Raw genomic sequence first — 20,268 nt, forward strand, 5'->3', positions numbered from 1 at the left:
GCATATATACGGTCGTTTTCTTTGTTAAAATTATTGCTTAGTTGTAAATACAGTAATACCCCGGACTTACGCGATAGGTGGGACTGAGCGCTATCCGCGTAAGTCGAATTCGCGTAAGTCGGGGTACAGTTTTGCGGGGTACTTTTCGCAATTGATCTGACTGTCGATTCCCAAAAAACACAAAATCGTAACTTATGTACCTACAACACTACACGTCTGTGCTTGTTGTAAACTGAACGAATAATAATGCGGGTGGGGGGAGTCAAACAAAAAACGAATAGACGAGAAAATTAAATCGCGTAACTCCGAATTCGCGTAAGTCGAGGTAGCGTAAGTCGGGGTATTACTGTATTTTCTCATCTGTAAACAAATTTTTTCTGTGACCTCCCTTTGCGTACCGCTTATGTAGTTGTTTTGATTTTAACACCCTATTTTTTTTAAAGTATTAGTTGAGAAATGACCAGTGCATCTCTTATAGGTTTCAAGTTTTAAGTCACCGTGTAAAATACGCGACATGGTTTTAGGCTTCTAGGTGCTATCTTCATCTCTTCATCCTATATCATCATTTTTGGAATTCTTTCCCCTACTGCTTTGATCGCCTTTTTCGTACAAACACTACGTGTACGGCCAGAACTTTTTCTGTCACAAAAAGATGAGGTTTCTTTGTACCTATCAATAGCCCGATACACAAACATTTGACTAATATCACACACTTCAGCCTATCGCAGTCCACTGCTGGACATAGGCCTCCCCAAGTTCGCGCCAGACATCCCGGTCTTTCGCAATCCTCATCCAGCCTACATCGGCAATCTTATGTAGATCGTCGGTCCAACGGGCCGGAGGACGTCCCACACTGCGTTTGTCAAGACGCGGTCTCCACTCTGAGACCCATCTACTCCAACGGCCATCGGTCCTGCGACACAGATACTTACACCAAGATATGGGACGCCAAATTGTTTGAAAATTGGTTCCAAGACGTTTTTTCTACATCGAATAAGAACGCAGTAATTTTTAGATGTTGCATCATATAAATCTCAAAAACTTGTCTATGCACCTACAGACCCTACAGTACTTCATCTCGCAAATAAGTCATTATTGAATTGCAACATTCGAAAAATATTGCTTGTGACGTATCAATATGGTATCAATGTTAACTTAACAGAATTAATCTGGACTTGAAAAATTGTGAACTGCTCTGAAATTGTTTACTCGGAAACATAAAACAACGACATCAATTACCACACAAAAATAATCGAATTGAGAATCTCCTCCTTTATTGAAGTCTTTTAAAAAGTTAGCATCCTTGCTTCAGCCTTTAACTATTTTCATCATTACAGCCTATACAGTCCACTGCTGGACATAGGCCTCCACAAGTTTACGCCAAAAATAGCGTGAACTCAGGTTTTTTGCCTATAGTCACCACGCTGGGCAGGCGGGTTGGTGACCGCAGGGCTGACTATGTCGCACCGAAGACACTGCTGCCCGTCTTCGGCCTGTGTATTTCAAAGCCAGCAGTTGGGTGGTTATCCCGCCACCGGTCGGCTTTCTTAGTTTTTCTTTAACTATTTTACTACGCGAAAAATAAAAACAAACGTATTTTGTCTACAGTTTTATTTCTTTATACAAAAATACGATTACATTAGTTGTTCACATAATAATTTGGTTTTCAGAACGTGGAAAAGTCAAATTCGCATTTTACACCCATCCATTTGAATCCACCTTCCCTTCTTTTCGACTTTGGCACCGACTACATACATCTACGACGATATTCTAGCCAATTTACTAAATTACATAGTATTTTGTCATTTTTTATTTATTTTTATGTAACATGCGGTAGAATGGAATTTAATTTTACATTTAATTTATCCCTAATTAATAAATGCACCAATATAATTTTATATCATAATTGAAACAGTATCATGGCGTCACACTACTATTATACAACAAAGGTATATTGATACAGTATACAGTATTATGTCAAATATTAGTAGAGAAATTTTAATATCATAATAATGATCATATAAATTTTTCTAAATTATTACACAATTTTTATGTCCTTGCAGAACTATAAACATGCAATGAAATGTTAACTTATGATATTTTTTAGAATTTATATATCAGCAGTCGTTTGTAATCAATTAAATTTTACAAAAACGTTTCTCTCTTTCTCAAAACAACACACTTATGGACCACGTTCCTCTTCAATATTTCAATTATTTCCCTCAAATAATACTAAATTTTATGAATACATTCATTATATCAAATAATAATACGATTACAATGCTTAAATCAAACAAAATAAAAATAATAATATCATTTCAATTCTACAAATTAAATACTGAATGTAGTATTCTGTAAAATAATGTGTCATGTGTTACCACTTTATTACAGTAAATTAAAAAAAAGCATTTTGTTATTAATAAAAAATTCAATCATTTTTATTTATTTATTTATTAATTTTTATTTATTTATTTATTTATTTTTTTTTTGTAGAAAAGTAATTGAAATTATTTGACTATATATATTTTAACATATAAATGTAAAAATATTAATCAGTCCAAATTATAAAAAAAAATCGACAAACAATAAATACGATCAGAGAACATATTTTGCTAAAATTTAAATTCTTAGATATTCATCAGACCTTAATATAATTTGAGACAGATGGCACAAGTCAAGTAAAATATATAATAAAAAAATCAGATCAATATAAATACCGTATTTTATATTAAATACTTACAGTTTTACTATACTTTTAAAGCCGATTTTTATTGTTAATCTTGTAAAATAGGAGTGTCTTAACATCTAAATAAAATAAATTCTTTTTTTTAGATGAACTAAATGATGCAAATTATATTAATGCACTTTTGCGCTGATATAATATTAAAGACATAAAATATATTGATGTATTCAAACATGTTTATTGTATATTTATTATTTCTAAGTCATTAAGCTTTGTATTAAAGATTTTTGCGCGCTTGACTTTAGCAAATTTCTATTTCGAGCCTTTAACAAGCTGGCATAAACACTAACGTTTTTTTAGTAACTAAGGAATTCTATCAGTTCTATCATTCAATCTAACAATAAGCTTTTTTCTTTTGTTAAAAGGATTTCACGTTCAATTATATATTATTTATCATTTTTTTACATACATACAAAAAAAATCAAATATATGCCATCATATTCAAGTTAAAATATTTATTATATAATAATTATTGCAGATACTAGGTAACATTATTCATTAGATAATATTTTTAAAGTATATAATATAAATCTAATTGAAATAATAATTATGTAATATTCTTTTATGTTATATGACTACACTAATAGTAAAAGTTTTTATTTCATTAACACTAGAATGATACTATGTATTCAGTAATATCTAATACAAGCACTATACCAGAGTCACACAAAGTTGATACTTTTTTTATATTCATTTTAATATGTTATTACCAGTATTTAATTTGGGGTTATCAGATAACTTGACGGTACGTGACATACAGAAGCTCGTGTGTGTATTAACACTGACACCATATCATCGAATTTTATACTTAAATTGCTGTTTAACCACAAGCATACAATAAAAGTGAGCTTATAGATAATTAAAAAAAAAATTTTTTTAATAGTCATTAATGGTAATGTATCAAAATTGGAATGAATTTTAACTTATCTATAAATCTGCTCTTGGCTAGACAAAACATTCTATTATTCAAGTCAGTACACCATCAAACAATTACACATAACTAATGAATGTTTATGTCAATAATCTAATAATAATTACTCAGAATAAGACACTTTATGCACCCTCATTGTGCTCGCTGCAATACAAATAATTTTCAGTTCAGAGTGCATTGTGATTGAGAATTTAATTAATGCCGTATTATGATGCATTTATTCGATGTTGTTTAATTGAACGAGTATACATTGCTTATAATTACTAATATTTTAGTGAAGCATTTAATTGTTTGTTTGATGACACGTATTAAGATTCAGAAAGAGATTTGCATACGTCTGTTACCTATGTGGAAGTAACGCAGTAGGGTATAGCGCGTAGTATTGAGTTGACCACGTCACAGGCCTCCGCCAGCTGGACAGCCCTACTAGTATCCAGCTAAAAACAATAACAAACAAATACTTATAATTAATCTAATTTTGCACTCGTAGCATTACTCGCGTACCTACGCGACTTTTCTTTTGCCACTCAAGTGATAACAGCATTCTCCAGTAGCTTTTTGTTTATAAATTACAAACAAACAGATTGCATATAAAAGTACAAACTAAAATGCTACTAAAATATCATTACATTGGCGAAGAATCAGTCTAAAATAGTAAAGTCAAAACTTTTTGAGAAATATAATTTAAGCATAAAAATTATTAAATATAAAAAATTTAACTTTTAAATATGTGATTTAGTTTTTAGTTATCGGGATTAACCTGAAAATTATACTAACCATAGTCTGACATGCTTTATGAGTGCATTTAATACAGTTCGAGTGTTACCAACAAAACTTAAACATTTAATTAAGTAAAAATTTAGATAATTTTTAATTTTTTCCAAACTAAAGTATCATATCTATTTTTTTTTTTTATTTCGTTATAGATTTTTTGTCTTAACATTATCTTAAGGTATCAAACTGAGTTAGTACTGCTAAACCTAGTCATTGGTGATTTAAGGATGATGAAATTGCAATTCTATGGTGGTCCGGATGAGAAAGGACCTTCAGATAATAAATGTTGTTGAATCTCTCCTCTGGTGAAGGGTAGTTTTATTGTAATTGCAATTACGGGCTAGTCCAGATGGGACCAACTGATGAAGAATGTTGGTAAACTGGTGAAGGGTAGTGTAATTGTAATAGAAATTTAATAAGTGGTCTATGCCTTCAGATGAAAAATGTCAAAGGTGATGGAAGGCCTGGTATAGCGTAGTGCTATTGTAATTGCAGTTACTTCGTTCAGATGAAAAATGTTGGTGAAGGCAATAGGGGTGTGTGGTGCCTGGTGAAGGGCGGTGTACCTGCGCGCGCGGCGGGCACTATGCGGAGCCGGAGCCGGCGGCGGCCTGCAGCTGCATCTGGCGCTGCATCTGCTCCAGCATCTCCTGCATGCGGCGCAGCTCCGCCTCCTGCGCATGCGCTGTGCGTTACCAGTGCCCGCTGCTACCTACTACCTACTACCTACTACCTACGTCTCAGTCTGTGCGTCTAGCGTGTAGGTTTTATTGAGCTTGATATACGAATCGTATGATAGCCTGTCTCCTAGCTTTTAGGTTGAAGTGGGTATGGAGCTCGGACTTTGGTACGTTGGTAGGGATATGATAGTCTGTGCTCCTAGCGTGTAGGTTAATCGGAATCTTCGAAGTAAACCATGAGGTTTTTATATGATTGTAGCGTCAACTTTGACCAGCTTGACAGACTGTCTCTTCGGAGCGAATGACCCCGTAGAGTGTAGGTATGGCGTCGTCCGCTTGGTTGGGATATGATACTTTACGCTCCTAGCGTGTAGATAGAGGTAGAGTACTAATGAGCTTCGTAAGGGATGTGACATATACAGTAAGGTTGTTGCAATATTAAACATTTGTGCAAAGAGGTAGTAGGTAAATAGCTAATGATATTGGATTGTACAATCTTAGTAATATCTAGGAAAGAAATTGTTTTTAATGTTTAAGAACTCTGTATAGAACTCTGTATGTGTAAAAATAGATAAATGTGAATTGTGATTTTTAAAAATTAAAACAGGCAAAGCACTGATTTATTAAGTGAAATATTTCTACAATAACGTAAATTTGCACAATTTGATGACAAAATTTAACGTCTTTTAAAATGTTCTAAAATGATAAATATTTTTTAATAAGAAAAAATTTCTAAAATAAATTAAATCATGCCCTAAATGTTGATATTACAGTACTTTCATTTACCTTCTCACGCAAAGCTTTCTCGCGTTCAGTGGCGTCCTCATTGGAGCCATTCGTCAGTCCGGAGTCAGATTCACTCAAACCGCTTTCATTTGAACTGCAACAATATAACAAAATATAACTAGTTTGTACAAGCTGTTTTACCTGCTTTTGACTTTTTAGCTTGATATGACGGTGAAGTTCCCATAAATATAATCAATGCATTTTTTAAATACAACCAACCCGATCGACTAATATTACTACTAGCTGTGTTATTTAATAGGTATTTTAAGCCCAGATTCCAAAATTTCCATTCTTTTTTTTGGATTTCGAGAACAAAACGAATCGTTTTTTCTTTTATTACTGAAATCCGCTTATAGTCCATTTATCCAGATCAGTGGTCGAAATTCGACCATAAATAATTTAAGTTATAAGTTTGAAAATTATTATAGTTCTGTTGTTAAAGACTATACTTCGATAATAATTAACAAGAGTCTATGTGCATGTGTGTATCAAATACATGGCCGTATGTAATGTGTTTTTTTTAAATTGATTTAATGTATTTTTTATGCATAATTTAAAAAAAATATTAGCATTCTGCAGTACTTCTCTATAAAAACTATAAGTGTGCGAAATTTCATACTCTTCCATCCGCGCAATTTTCGTAAAAAGGGATGCAAAGTTTTTGCTTCACGTATTAATATATAGATATATTAGGAATAAATAATGTATTTACGTGTGTCGTTTAGGAATTTGTCCGTTGCGTGCGAGCCTCTCCGAGCGGTAGTTCTCATAGTGTACCTCCTGAGTCACTTCCTGAAGGTCCTGCATGTGCGTGCTGGAACAAATAGTTACACACATTTACAATTAAGTATAGGTTTCGGCACTGTATGGATCGCTTTACGCATAATCCAGGGTTAGCAAACAGAAAATAATTTTGTTCAATACAAAAATAAAAGTAAATTAAAAATGTAAATGTAATGTAGTCGTCATGAAATATCGATGTTTTTAAGATGATGGACAGCACACAATATTCGCATCGATAAATATAAATAGTCACTTTATATTTTTAATAGAATACTGTTTTGGTAATTCTTTTTTCTAAGATTATTAAAATAATACATACAAATGTCACAACTTTAAGGAATAAAAATCACCAAATATAACAGTGGCAAGACTGACCTCAAGATTAATCAGCCGCATTATCAAAAGCAATATAAAAATCTACACACCAATCCTCTTATCATTCGGTAAGAACTAACATCAACGAGTATTACTGCTAATTACTTCACGTCGTAGTGACAGTAATATCGGTCAACAAAGGGCAAGGTCGAACCACGAGTCGTGAGAAGGTAATTGTAATGCATGACGGATTAAATTCCATATCCTAGAATTTCGGTTGATACTAGCTGTGTCCGCGACTTCCTCCACGTGAAATTTAACAAAAAAGTTATTGTTCAGTTCGCAGAGTTATAAAATAAACAAATTACCAAAATAAAAGTTGCGTTACTCCTTATTACAACAGCTATCTGCCAGTGAAAGTCCCTTTAAAATCTGTCCAGCCGTTTTAAAGATTAGCCGGAACAAACAGACAGATAGACAGACAGACAAAAATTGTAAAAAATGTTATTTTGGTATATGTTCCGTGTTCCCTATGCTTGTAGTAAAAAGCGGTTATTTTAATATTACAAACAGACACTCCAAATTCATTTATTTGTATAAATATATATTATATTAGATGATACAGTCGTTTTAGTGTAGTGGCGTGAGAAGTTGCTCAAGCACCGACCGACCGACCGTTGTTCATGGTAGAGATTTAGGGAAATTATCTTCCAACTATCAATGTACGTCAAATTCAATTTCAACCCTTCTCTTATATGAGGACGAGATCTGCGCTCAGCTACAGAACGTTTGAATTCAGTACATTTAGAAAAAAAATCTGCAGAGCACAAATAAACTTGACGTGATTTATAGAAAATTGTCTGTATTAAATTATTTATCGACATTGTCGCTGTAGTTGCGACAATAGACTTTTTTTAGTTTAAAAATCTGAATCTATAAACATGTTAGTTTTAAAGTTCAACTGAAATTATATTTTTTATTGTCGTGTAAGACCTACAAATAATTGCTTTTTTCATTCACTTAGACCTACCCACTAAGGCTTCGGCCCTTTGAAGGTAGCGATCTAGTTTGAGAAACGATGGCGTAATTCCTACTAATATTATGATTGATGATGGATGAATGCATGTTTACTAATCTTTCACACAAAAACTACTGAATTACTGAATTCTAATAAAGCTAGGTATATCGTTATATAGCTGGGGCTCTAGAACGTCACATAATTAGGCTGTTTTATATCTCGATATTTTAACGAGATCGGAAAGTATTTGTTTATTTAAGTATCAATTTAAAAGCAATGTAGGTATATAAAATTATAATTATAAGTAGCAAATAGGATTCACTAAAGTATGTACAATACTACAGGGTACATATAGTTCACGTCTTATAAAACTAGAAAACAAACTTAAGTACAGTTGTCAGTTGTCCATCAGTCATTATACAATTTATATTAAATTTGTTTTTGAATTTACGCCGGTGAGTTATAGATATTTGTCAAGGGTAGGGTCTTTGTTTTAGTGTTTTGTTAAGTTTAGTCAATAAAATACGTTCGCAAATAGTTTCCGTCTATTGCTTAGCGTGGTGAGATATGACAAGGGAAAGATTTTAATTTATATTGTCTATTAAATTGTTAGCATGCATGCTATGTTTAATAACAAAATCAATTATGGGAGAGGGGGAGGCTAGCCTAGCTTTTATAACGTAATATTTGTTAGAGGGTCAATGAAATGATGGCTTAGCGTAGCGAGGGGAGAAGGTGCCCAAAACGATGAAATTCCGAGTGACGAATTTTATAGACGGCCTGTAAGGAGTAACAGGACGTACATAAGCATGGTCCGCAGCTTGATGAAGTCGCAGTGGTCGGGGTTCTCGACCTCGACGACGCCCCACGGGTACAGGCGGCCGCGCACGCGGCGCCCGCGCACCTCCAGCTGCTGGCCCGCGCCGCACACCGCGAACGGCACCGCCGCCTTCAGCTGCCGCACCTGCGCACACACGCACACGTGTACCGACACCCACACGCACACACACGCCGCCCGCGCCGCACACCGCGAACGGCACCGCCGCCTTCAGCTGCCGCACCTGCGCACACACGCACACGTGTACCGACACCCACACGCACACACACGCCGCCCGCGCCGCACACCGCGAACGGCACCGCCGCCTTCAGCTGCCGCACCTGCGCAACACGCACACGTGTACCGACACCCACACGCACACACACGCCGCCCGCGCCGCACACCGCGAACGGCACCGCCGCCTTCAGCTGCCGCACCTACGCACACACGCACACGTGTACCGACACCCACACGCACACACACGCCGCCCGCGCCGCACACCGCGAACGGCACCGCCGCCTTCAGCTGCCGCACCTGCGCACACACGCACACGTGTACCGACACCCACACGCACACACACGCCGCCCGCGCCGCACACCGCGAACGGCACCGCCGCCTTCAGCTGCCGCACCTGCGCACACACGCACACGTGTACCGACACCCACACGCACACACACTCCGCCCGCGCCGCACACCGCGAACGGCACCGCCGCCTTCAGCTGCCGCACCTACGCACACACGCACACGTGTACCGACACCCACACGCACACACACGCCGCCCGCGCCGCACACCGCGAACGGCACCGCCGCCTTCAGCTGCCGCACCTGCGCACACACGCACACGTGTACCGACACCCACACGCACACACACGCCGCCCGCGCCGCACACCGCGAACGGCACCGCCGCCTTCAGCTGCCGCACCTACGCACACACGCACACGTGTACCGACACCCACACGCACACACACGCCGCCCGCGCCGCACACCGCGAACGGCACCGCCGCCTTCAGCTGCCGCACCTACGCACACACGCACACGTGTACCGACACCCACACGCACACACACGCCGCCCGCGCCGCACACCGCGAACGGCACCGCCGCCTTCAGCTGCCGCACCTACGCACACACGCACACGTGTACCGACACCCACACGCACACACACGCCGCCCGCGCCGCACACCGCGAACGGCACCGCCGCCTTCAGCTGCCGCACCTGCGCACACACGCACACGTGTACCGACACCCACACGCACACACACTCCGCCCGCGCCGCACACCGCGAACGGCACCGCCGCCTTCAGCTGCCGCACCTACGCACACACGCACACGTGTACCGACACCCACACGCACACACACGCCGCCCGCGCCGCACACCGCGAACGGCACCGCCGCCTTCAGCTGCCGCACCTGCGCACACACGCACACGTGTACCGACACCCACACGCACACACACGCCGCCCGCGCCGCACACCGCGAACGGCACCGCCGCCTTCAGCTGCCGCACCTACGCACACACGCACACGTGTACCGACACCCACACGCACACACACGCCGCCCGCGCCGCACACCGCGAACGGCACCGCCGCCTTCAGCTGCCGCACCTACGCACACACGCACACGTGTACCGACACCCACACGCACACACACGCCGCCCGCGCCGCACACCGCGAACGGCACCGCCGCCTTCAACTGCCGCACCTACGCACACACGCACACGTGTACCGACACCCACACGCACACACACGCCGCCCGCGCCGCACACCGCGAACGGCACCGCCGCCTTCAGCTGCCGCACCTACGCACACACGCACACGTGTACCGACACCCACACGCACACACACGCCGCCCGTGCCGCACACCGCGAACGGCATCGCCGCCTTCAACTGCCGCACCTACGCACACACGCACACACATATACATACATTTACACACACAAACGCACAGGCTGAGACGGTGAGCTAAGCTCATATCCGTCGGGCTCTTTGGAACCATCATAGAGGCCCAAACATTTAATTTAAAAATAAAGACAATGCTTACAATATAACTGCAATTGGCAAAATTCTGGTCACAAGTATGTTATGGTTTAGGCTATCTTCTTGACGTGTATAGGTAGTTAGTATGAGAGTTCTTTGACCATCCTGCTTTATAGCTTAAAAAATAATAATTAATACTATTATCATTCTACCTGTTCCTTATAATCTTCATCTTCATCGCTGTCACAATCTGGAAGAGGGTAAATCTTGATGCCTTCTCGTTCGATTTCTTCCATTACCTGCAACACAAAACTGCTTAAAAGCATGTGTCATTTGGCTGTGATCTTTTGTAAGATCGAGGTATTTCCCCAGTGGAATTGCTCCAGATTTTGAGCAGGATATGCCCTACCTCATTTATAATACACATGTAAATAAATAAGTAAAACACCTAGACTTGGCGGAAATCGAACCCATAACCAACGGAGCAGAAAGCAACTACACAAACGGGCTAGTCTAATAATAATATAAACCAATTAGTATTATTCTATCTTAATAGGCACTTTACTCGTAGTTGCCTATATATCTAACAACTTTTACAAGTACAATTGCATAATATCGGTTTCGCTCTAATGGAGAAGAACACGCAATAGTGACATGACTGTGTAGATACAGTAAAAGTGTTGAGTGCTGTTTTCCTACTATTTGCGTTCTCTATTCAGATTTTTCAGTGCACATATAAGCGCAAAATTTTAAAACAACTAAGACCAATTCGGCATTTTTTACTTGTTCATATTATCTTTTAGAAGGTTCCAATGAAATGAAAAATATAAGAAATGCCGCTAAAACTAAATTTCAGGAAACAACGATTATTCTTCAACTTCTTTGCATTTAACAGCTCGCAAGACAAGGCAAAGTCTAACGGGTCAGGTCATTATGTAGTCAATATTTACCCTAGGACCAAAGGGGATGTGAAAAAATAATCGATTTTTACAAAAATCGATAATTATTTGCTATAATCGTTTTGTACTTAAGAAAAAGTCATCCAGATTAATTTATAAAATAGGCGACCTAAAAAAATGCGAGGCGAAATATTATTCTTTGTAATCGTGCGATGATATATTATGGGGGGAACAGGGTGCCTAAAAAAATTTACGAGGTGCTAAACTTTAGCGGTAAATCTTAAAATACGCTAAATCTTAAAATACGCCACTGGTCCAGCTAATCTTCTATAGAAATGTTGATCATTAGTAGATCCAAAAAAGTCCACGACACCATTTACTTATCTCTAATAGGGAAGCCACAAATGGAAATTTATGTCAAATATTTATTACAATTCGGAGTGATTAACGAGAATTATGAAAAAGCATATCAATCCCAATGAATAAAAATTCCTTCATCAAGACCATTGCACGAAGTCAAACTTAACCTTAAAAATAATAACTATTATAATTAAATAAACGCCTCACATTCAACGGCCCCCATTCAAATTTACTCCTGTGTCGGGGGTTCGGAAACACACGCCATTTTGAAATTCACACCCTACAGCCTGTAATATCCCACTACAGGGCATAGGTCTCTTTCCCCATATAGGATTAGGATCAGAGCTTAATCCACCACGCTGCTCCCATGCGGGTTGGCGGATATATTCCCTACTATGAGTAACGATCGCTATCAGGTGTACATGATAACAACCGGGACCGACGGCTTAACGTGCTCTCCGAGGCACGGTGGGGAGACCCACAAGGACTGCACAAACACCCAGACCACGGCAAACACCAAGAAGTGTCCACCAGCGCAACAGTCATAAGCCAGTGCTATGACCATTGCGCTAACGCGTCGCTGTAAATAGCATATTATTTGGACATATAATTCGAGAGATACGGGTCAACCAAGCTCGGAATCTAAAGTAAAATAATTTTGACGCCCAGAGTACTGGGCACGAATCAGCTATTATTAAATATTTTCCTTCCTTATAATCTAACAGGACCTACATATACATACAACATACAATATGTCGATGGTATGATTTTAGATAATAAATATTATTTATCAAAATGTATTCTATTCATATTTGATTAAATGAATTATTTATTACACTTTGTAGTGTGTAAGATACGTGTAAGGTCAAAATGCTTTTATTTAAATAATTTAATCTTGGCTATACGAAAACGCTGTGTGGTTATGGCATTGAAGAATATAGCCACCCCCTTTCTTCCCCTGGATGCCGTAAGAGGCGACTAAGGGATAACACAGTTCCACTACCATCTTGGGAACTTAAAAAGCCGACCGATGGCGGGATAACCATCCAACTGCTGGCTTTGAAATATACAGGCCGAAGACGAGCAGCAGCGTCTTCGGTGCGACAAAGCCAGTACTGCGGTTACCAACCCTCCTGCCCAGTGTGGTGACTATCGGCAAAACACATGAGTTCACGCCATTTTAGGCTCGAAGTTGTGGAGGGCTATGTCCAGTAGTGGATTAATTGATTTTGATTGATACAATAATGACAACTATATGCGATTATTTATAATAAAATAAAATTCTAGCCAATTAATAATTTTTTTGCTAGCCTAAAATTAAATAAAATAAATATTTTAAACAATCTGGTTCGAATTTAAAAATTCTTTTAGCGTTAGACAGCACGTTATCGAGGATGGCTATAGGCCATTGCTATATTACATCACATCATGACCAAAACGTAGCATTACATACCCTGGTTTTAAGACGTTGTACTTCTTTCTTCGTTAGACAATCAGCTTTCGCAATAACTGGTACAATGTTCACTTTATTGTGGAGTTGTTTCATAAATTCAATATCCAATGGTTTCAAACTAAAACAAGGAACATTTTTTTTTATAAAACAATATATCCTTACATAACAACATTTCGTATTATGACACACTAATTGTTAGGTTAAGACATTCAAGTGTAAACTTGTTAAAAAAAAATTCGTGACGTATTTTATGGACGCCCCCTTCAGAAATACTCTCAAAGTACCTAAATAAATTACAATAGAAACTATCTTCTCTACACTAGTTGTAGAAGTAAAGAACTTCATAAAAAATATAACAATAGTACACATACATATAATGAAGGTCAAACTCACCCATGTCCAAAAGGCGAAATGAAGTAAAAGCAGCAATGAATGCGATTGTCTACGATGTTACGGCGGTTGAGACCACTTTCGTCACGTAGGAAGCGTTCGAATTGCTCGTCGATGTATTGTATTATCGACTAGAATAAATAAAAGAAGTTTATTGAGATCATACAGCTACTTTAGGTTCGGCAACGTGCATTACTCCAGTTTTGTAGATTATGTGGTATCTGCTTAAGTGCTTACTTATCAGGTGGACTGTATGCTCGTTAGTCACCCTAGTGATGTAAATTAAAACTTTAAACTTTAGTTTCATTTGGAATTTTATCGACCTATAAGCCTTACATTGCTCGTCAAAGCGCATTTAAAAGAAATATTGTAAAAAAAAAAGTCTATGATACCCTACACTCAGTCAATAAATATAATGATACAGTAAATAAGTTATGCTAGTTGCTTGCACTTTTAAAACTTTTAGAATCTGCTCAAAATTAGGAGCACTCTATCTGGGATAGTGCCCCAACCATACAGAAGATATGAAAGCTAAATAATACTACATTCAGTTTTGCAAGAGCTCCTCCTGGAAATGGTCAGCAATGCGCTTGCGATGCTTGTGGTGTTCAGTCGTCTATAAGCTTTGGTAATTGCTTACTATTAGGTGAGCCATCCCTGAGTCCCAAACGCAGTGTGGGACGTCCTCCGGCCTGTTGAAACGACGATCTACGTAAGATTGCCGGTGTATGCTGGATGTGGATTGCGGAAAATTGCGGATGTCTGGCGCGAACTTGGGAAGGCCTATGTCCAGCAGTGGACTGCCATAGGCTGAAGTGATGATGATGAGGTGAGCCATACACTTGCTTAAAGAAAAAAAAGGTTAATTAAAATAATAAAGTACCTACCCGAAAACAATCAGTGTTGTCAATAGCGTCTCCATATCCTGGTGTGTCAACTACGGTCAGCCTCAATTTAACACCCCTCTCTTCAATTTCAACAGTCGAAGCGTCTAATTTAACTGTTTGATTTGTCTTCTCTGTAAAAGAAATAAATAAAGTCTGCTATAGAGTAATTTAAAGTTTATTATAGCAAATACATATTTTATTTGATCAGGCAAGCAAAATAGGAGAACAAAATTCAATCTAACTAAATAAAATTTAAATTAGCCACTGAATTGTGTGTATATGCATAACACTCGAACAATCGCACCTCATTGGATAGATCTTTTTCTTTATTACTGTCAGATTGAGATTTATATAAGAGAATATATTTGAGATTTATATAATATGCTGACAACTACTTTAAAATTAATATAACAGTGAATAAGATATATCAAAATAATGATTTATAATAAGCTATCAGTAACATGTACAAACATTTATACACATGTCAAAAAAAAATTTACAAAAGACATGAGTCAACTAAAGGAAATGTTTAAAATAAATACAAACCAATAGCGTCAGGTATAACTCTTTCAGGGTACAAGTCGGTGAGGAAAAGAGAGTTGACCAGCGTGGACTTGCCCAGCCCACTCTCACCGACAACCATTAGTGTAAACTCAAAACCCTTCTTCACCGATTTTCGATGGACTTGGTTCGGTAGATTTGCAAAACCGACATAGCCTGGTGTCTCCAAGTTGGAAAACTATTGGACATATGGAAAGTATAAATAATAAAAACTTTACATTCAACAGCCCCCCGAGGATTTAATCTTATGTCCTGACCAGGAAACATACACCAAACACAAGCATAAACGCCCAGACCATGGCAAATGTTTATATGGCCAATGTAAATGCTAATAAATAATAGAAATAATATATTTGCTGTAAGAGTATTAATTAATAAACAAGTAAATAAAAAAAAATAATTTATTTTATGTAAGTTTTATTTAAATGACATATTCAATATAAATTATTTACATTATATCTATATTCTGTATTGTCATTAGTAAGTTAGTATTTTAAGTATAAAGGAAATAAACACATAGCTTTAGAGTAAACTAGCGACCCGCCCCGGCTTCGCACGGGTGCAATGCTGATACTAAATATACTACAGAATGTCTTTATTTATAGTGTGAAGCTAGCTAATAGCTTATAGCATATGCGTTGTTAGATTACACGTTTTTACAGATTGCGTTGAAGAAATAAAGGTTCACTGTTCGTTCGCCGTAGGTGATAGCGTGATAATATGTAGTCTATATGTTGACCCAACCCCGGTATCGATTGTAGATCACACCCCAAGTATTCTTTTATAAAAAAATATTCAATGTACAGTTTTGACTTTTCTACCATTTTATTATATGTATAGATTAGAAGGATTTTCTTATAATTCCACTTTTACTATAAAACTTAATATACTGCTACAACTAAGTGTAGTCATTGAAAGCCTAAATTAATCCAAAAAAAGAATTAGAGTTAGTTTTTGTAAAGTAACACAAACATACTTTGATAAAACTTTAATATTTGAAAGTAAACTCAATTGTAATAGGTTCTTTTTTTAATAGGGTCAAACTTCAAATTAGTTTTTAGTAAATTAGATTTAATTTGAAAAGCATTAAATGGGTTTCAATTAGTTTTAGAATTATCTTCCAAAAAGTTTCACATTTGATGACCACTTTTGAAAATAACCTGATAATGTATAACACAATTTTAAATTAAACTAGTGGTCACCCAGTGGTCGAAAATTTAACCATAATAAATTTAAATTATAAGTTTTAACATTACTAAAGTTCTGTTTTCAAAGACTATACTTCTATAATAAATAAATATTATGTGTAACTATGGAACTGTATGAACAAATAAATTAAGTTACCTATTTATATATGATAGTAAGAATTTAGATATTAGGTACATTGTCTAGAGTTGGTTTGTACAGGAGTTTATTATGGCTTATGAAAAAATTATTAACCCATAAAAGTTAATAAATATTTTTTTCCTATTATTTTACAAGTTTAAGATTAAGTAGTAGTTCACAAATTTAATAACAATTACATATTACTGTTAAACAGTACATTTTACAAAAAGAGAAACAAAAAGCTTCTGGAACCCATTTAAAAATCATAACCATTGATAACTAAATGCCTGCTCATATTTCAAGTTAGTCATGATTAATTTAAGTTTTAAACAGAATATAGATCATATACAAGTCAAGTGTGGAGTCATCTGATAAGTATTCATACAGCAAGCGTAAACATTGACATACATCCGCTGTTAACTGTATCGCGATCCATATTCCATTTCACCATCGGTATGTACAATATCCGAGCTATTTGTGACGATATGATAAATATGTCAATATGAATCATCCGAAAATATCCTAAGTTCAATGCATTCGTACAGTCTATATATGTAGTGGAAAGAGTTTAAAGTTTAGTTACGTTTACAATAAATAAAATTAAAACAAAAACTTACATTTTTTGCGGTTTCACTTGACATCGTTGTTTTTTATAATTCACAACACCGGTATATATAGGCAATTTTAATTATTTTTTTAGATTGAGTGTACCATCAATTTTTAAAAAATAAAATTATAACACAGTTAAGCAACGTTCAAAACTAAAAACAATTTAAAAATATATTATAGATCGGTAAACTATTTTGTTAACGATGACCAAACAATGATGATCGTTGAACAACACATGAACACAGAGCACATCGTAATAGTAGTTGAACCAAAGAGTTGAACAACGACCACAGAGTATAGTAATACTTACAACGACAGAGATTATTTATAGGTATATAAGAAACAACGAATAATGATATGATTGATAGTTTGTCAAAGAGCACGGTCTTATATACAGACAAATATGTTCGAATTTAAAAATTGTTTGTTCACCTTTTATTAATTTATAATTTATTAAACTAATGTTCACCCTTAAGTTTATTACCACCTTACTAGATATCTTTATTTTTGACGCTCAGATTAATTAATTTGAATTAATTATCGTTTGTTCGACTACAGTGCGCACCGCACCACGTAACCGCACCCATCGATAGCAGTGACGTACCGCGGCGTTGACGCGAACGAAAAATTATGACATTATAGTACTAATCTCTAAACATTGAAATTGGGCTTAGTTTCCTGAATTGTGAATAAGACCGTGGTTACGTGTGATAGAAATAGAAACAGAATTCAATCCTGTCTTCGTTGCACAGCACACAAAGCGATTGTCATGCCTCTGGCAACCATTAAGCCGACATATCCCTACCACTGCACACCTACTACACAACCCCCCTTACCCCGTCCAAGCCTGCAAATATAATAATTTATTAATAAAAAAAATATCAAGCTATAGATATTGATCTGCCCTTTAATTGAATCGGTCATTTCAAAAACCTCTTGTCATATTTTTTTCAACATGCTTTATTTGCTGAAAATGGTTCCTTAAAAATTGATTGCGTACCCTGGCTAAAAACCACGTAGGTTGATACATACCTTCCTCTTCCAATAATAACGCGTGAAAGAAGTTTAGACATAAACAATATATGGCAGGAGTACTTTATGACTGAGTTAAACGTTTTAAATTCGCTTTTGACATTTTACATGTATCACGAAGGCATTGCTAACATAGGAGCCAATGAGCTTTGTTCAATATTGATGTATTATATAAAAAATAACATTGGGGCACATAGGTTTTAAATATTTACTAGCAATACCCATGCGAATAATTCACATAAATTTGTGGACGCGTTCCATTGCCTCTGTGCCGATGACCAACGGAAAGGAACTCGTTGCTCTGTACCTCATCTCTTGAGTCTTCCGGGTGTTAATTTTGAGTCACGTTTTCGCTGCCTCATCTCGTAGGTCTCGTAGGCTTACGAGGCAGATGTCGTCGGCATAATCTAAATCCTCTAGGATGTTGTTTATAACCAGATTTGGATTTTTATTATTAGCACCGTGGTATAGAGTGGGGTATACCCCACTCTATACCGCGGTGCTCGTTGTCATTTGTCATATGCAGTATACCATCCAAAACGACAAAAAAAAGAAGAGGTGAAAGAAGACAACCCTATCGAGCGCCCGCATGTACCGCTATGTCCTTAGAGACGAGCCCGCTATACGTGACTTTACTAGAGTAGTTCCTGTACAGAGTTTTTGTGGTGTTAATTATTTTCTCGAGGATACTGATTTCTTGTAGGCGGGACCAGATACTGTCCCATCTCAACGTATCAAAGGCTTTTTCGGAATCTACAAAGATGAGATACAACTCCTTTTGCCATTCTGATGCCTGTTTTAATATGATACGTAGAGTGTTGATCTGGTTTATGCATGATCGGTTAAGATGGAAGCCTGCCTTTCTACCACGTATAAAGGTATCAACTTTCCCCGAATGCCTATCCAAAGAAAGCAAAATGACGCCCCTCCAGTGGCTGCATTGGCTGGCATTTGCCCCCCCCCCCCTCCTTTTCGGCACAGTGATAAGAAAGCCTTTGTTTCAGTCGTTTGGTAGCTCTTTTTCCTTCCAAATGCACTGCAGCAGAGTCGTCAGGGCATTTGCGGCTGAGACCAGCAGATCTATTGCGTATCTCAACTGACAGTTCATAGTGAAGATCACGAGACATAATGCTCAACGATGAACTATCAAACAGCTAGTTTCATATTGGCTAACGTCAGTGACCAACTGGGATGATGTCATAAGAACCGAGCCTCGTTGATAGTCAATGTAACATATTTTGACAAGTGTTTCTGTACTAATCAAGTTTAAGTTGCGATTCTGTAAGCATAGTTGACATCATAGTGATAGTCACTAGACACTATCTAAAGATTTTTGAAAGCCACTGCTCAAGAGCAGTGTTTTACAGATTGAAGATTATCACTATAATTTTAGTACATACTATATACAGTTTAGGTACTTGCTAACACGGTAAATTAGGATACATAGATTTGCACTGCGCGTGGAATTGTTTTTTGTATTCTTGAGTTTTTTCTTCGTTTTAAGTAATTTTTTATAATTATGGCGTGCGCTTTTCTATTGGGATATGTGGAGAAGGAACGTAGACGTAGTATTCTACGAATTGAAAGACCATTCAGATCCATTGCAGTTGCCAGAAAGAGAGAGAGTTCATTGGATATTTTCGTGTAACAAAACTTGGATTTCAACAGGTTTTGGTGGAACTTAGTCCTCTTATAATATAATAGTTAAACAAAATACAGGTGTTCGCAATGAACTCAAAGTAAGTAACACTATTCCTTTACTTTGACTTGTCTTTTGCTTTTTAACATTTATTTGATATCTACTTGTAAATTTATATTTTCATTTGAACTCTTACTATAAAAACTGGCTGATGATAGCTTTGTTTGTCTCTCTATTGTAGATTTTGCAGGCATTAAATTTTTATACAAATGGATCATATCAACGGAATGTG

At 37.4% G+C, this 20,268-nt stretch overlaps 1 protein-coding gene and 1 long non-coding RNA gene across 2 annotated transcripts; both read right to left on the reverse strand.

Moving 5' to 3' along the window:
• Nucleotides 1–3,873: 3,873 nt before the first annotated feature.
• Nucleotides 3,874–5,048, reverse strand: LOC123663408. The gene is made up of 2 exons (XR_006744653.1): nucleotides 5,015–5,048; nucleotides 3,874–4,111 (listed from the first exon to the last, which is right to left on the reverse strand). It is a non-coding gene; the product is annotated as an uncharacterized LOC123663408 (long non-coding RNA).
• On the reverse strand, nucleotides 5,033–19,464 carry LOC123663645 (septin-1). Its single transcript, XM_045598313.1, has 12 exons — nucleotides 19,375–19,464; nucleotides 18,933–19,130; nucleotides 18,722–18,826; nucleotides 15,356–15,548; nucleotides 14,810–14,940; nucleotides 13,926–14,053; nucleotides 13,533–13,650; nucleotides 11,033–11,119; nucleotides 8,834–8,994; nucleotides 6,627–6,728; nucleotides 5,915–6,008; nucleotides 5,033–5,122 (listed from the first exon to the last, which is right to left on the reverse strand). Exons 1-12 carry the CDS (start codon nucleotides 19,462–19,464, stop codon nucleotides 5,033–5,035), a joined length of 1,497 nt encoding a protein of 498 aa, XP_045454269.1.
• Nucleotides 19,465–20,268: the final 804 nt, after the last annotated feature.

Source organism: Melitaea cinxia, chromosome 20 (genome assembly GCF_905220565.1).
Source record: "Melitaea cinxia chromosome 20, ilMelCinx1.1, whole genome shotgun sequence".
Taxonomy (NCBI): Eukaryota; Metazoa; Arthropoda; class Insecta; order Lepidoptera; family Nymphalidae; genus Melitaea; species Melitaea cinxia.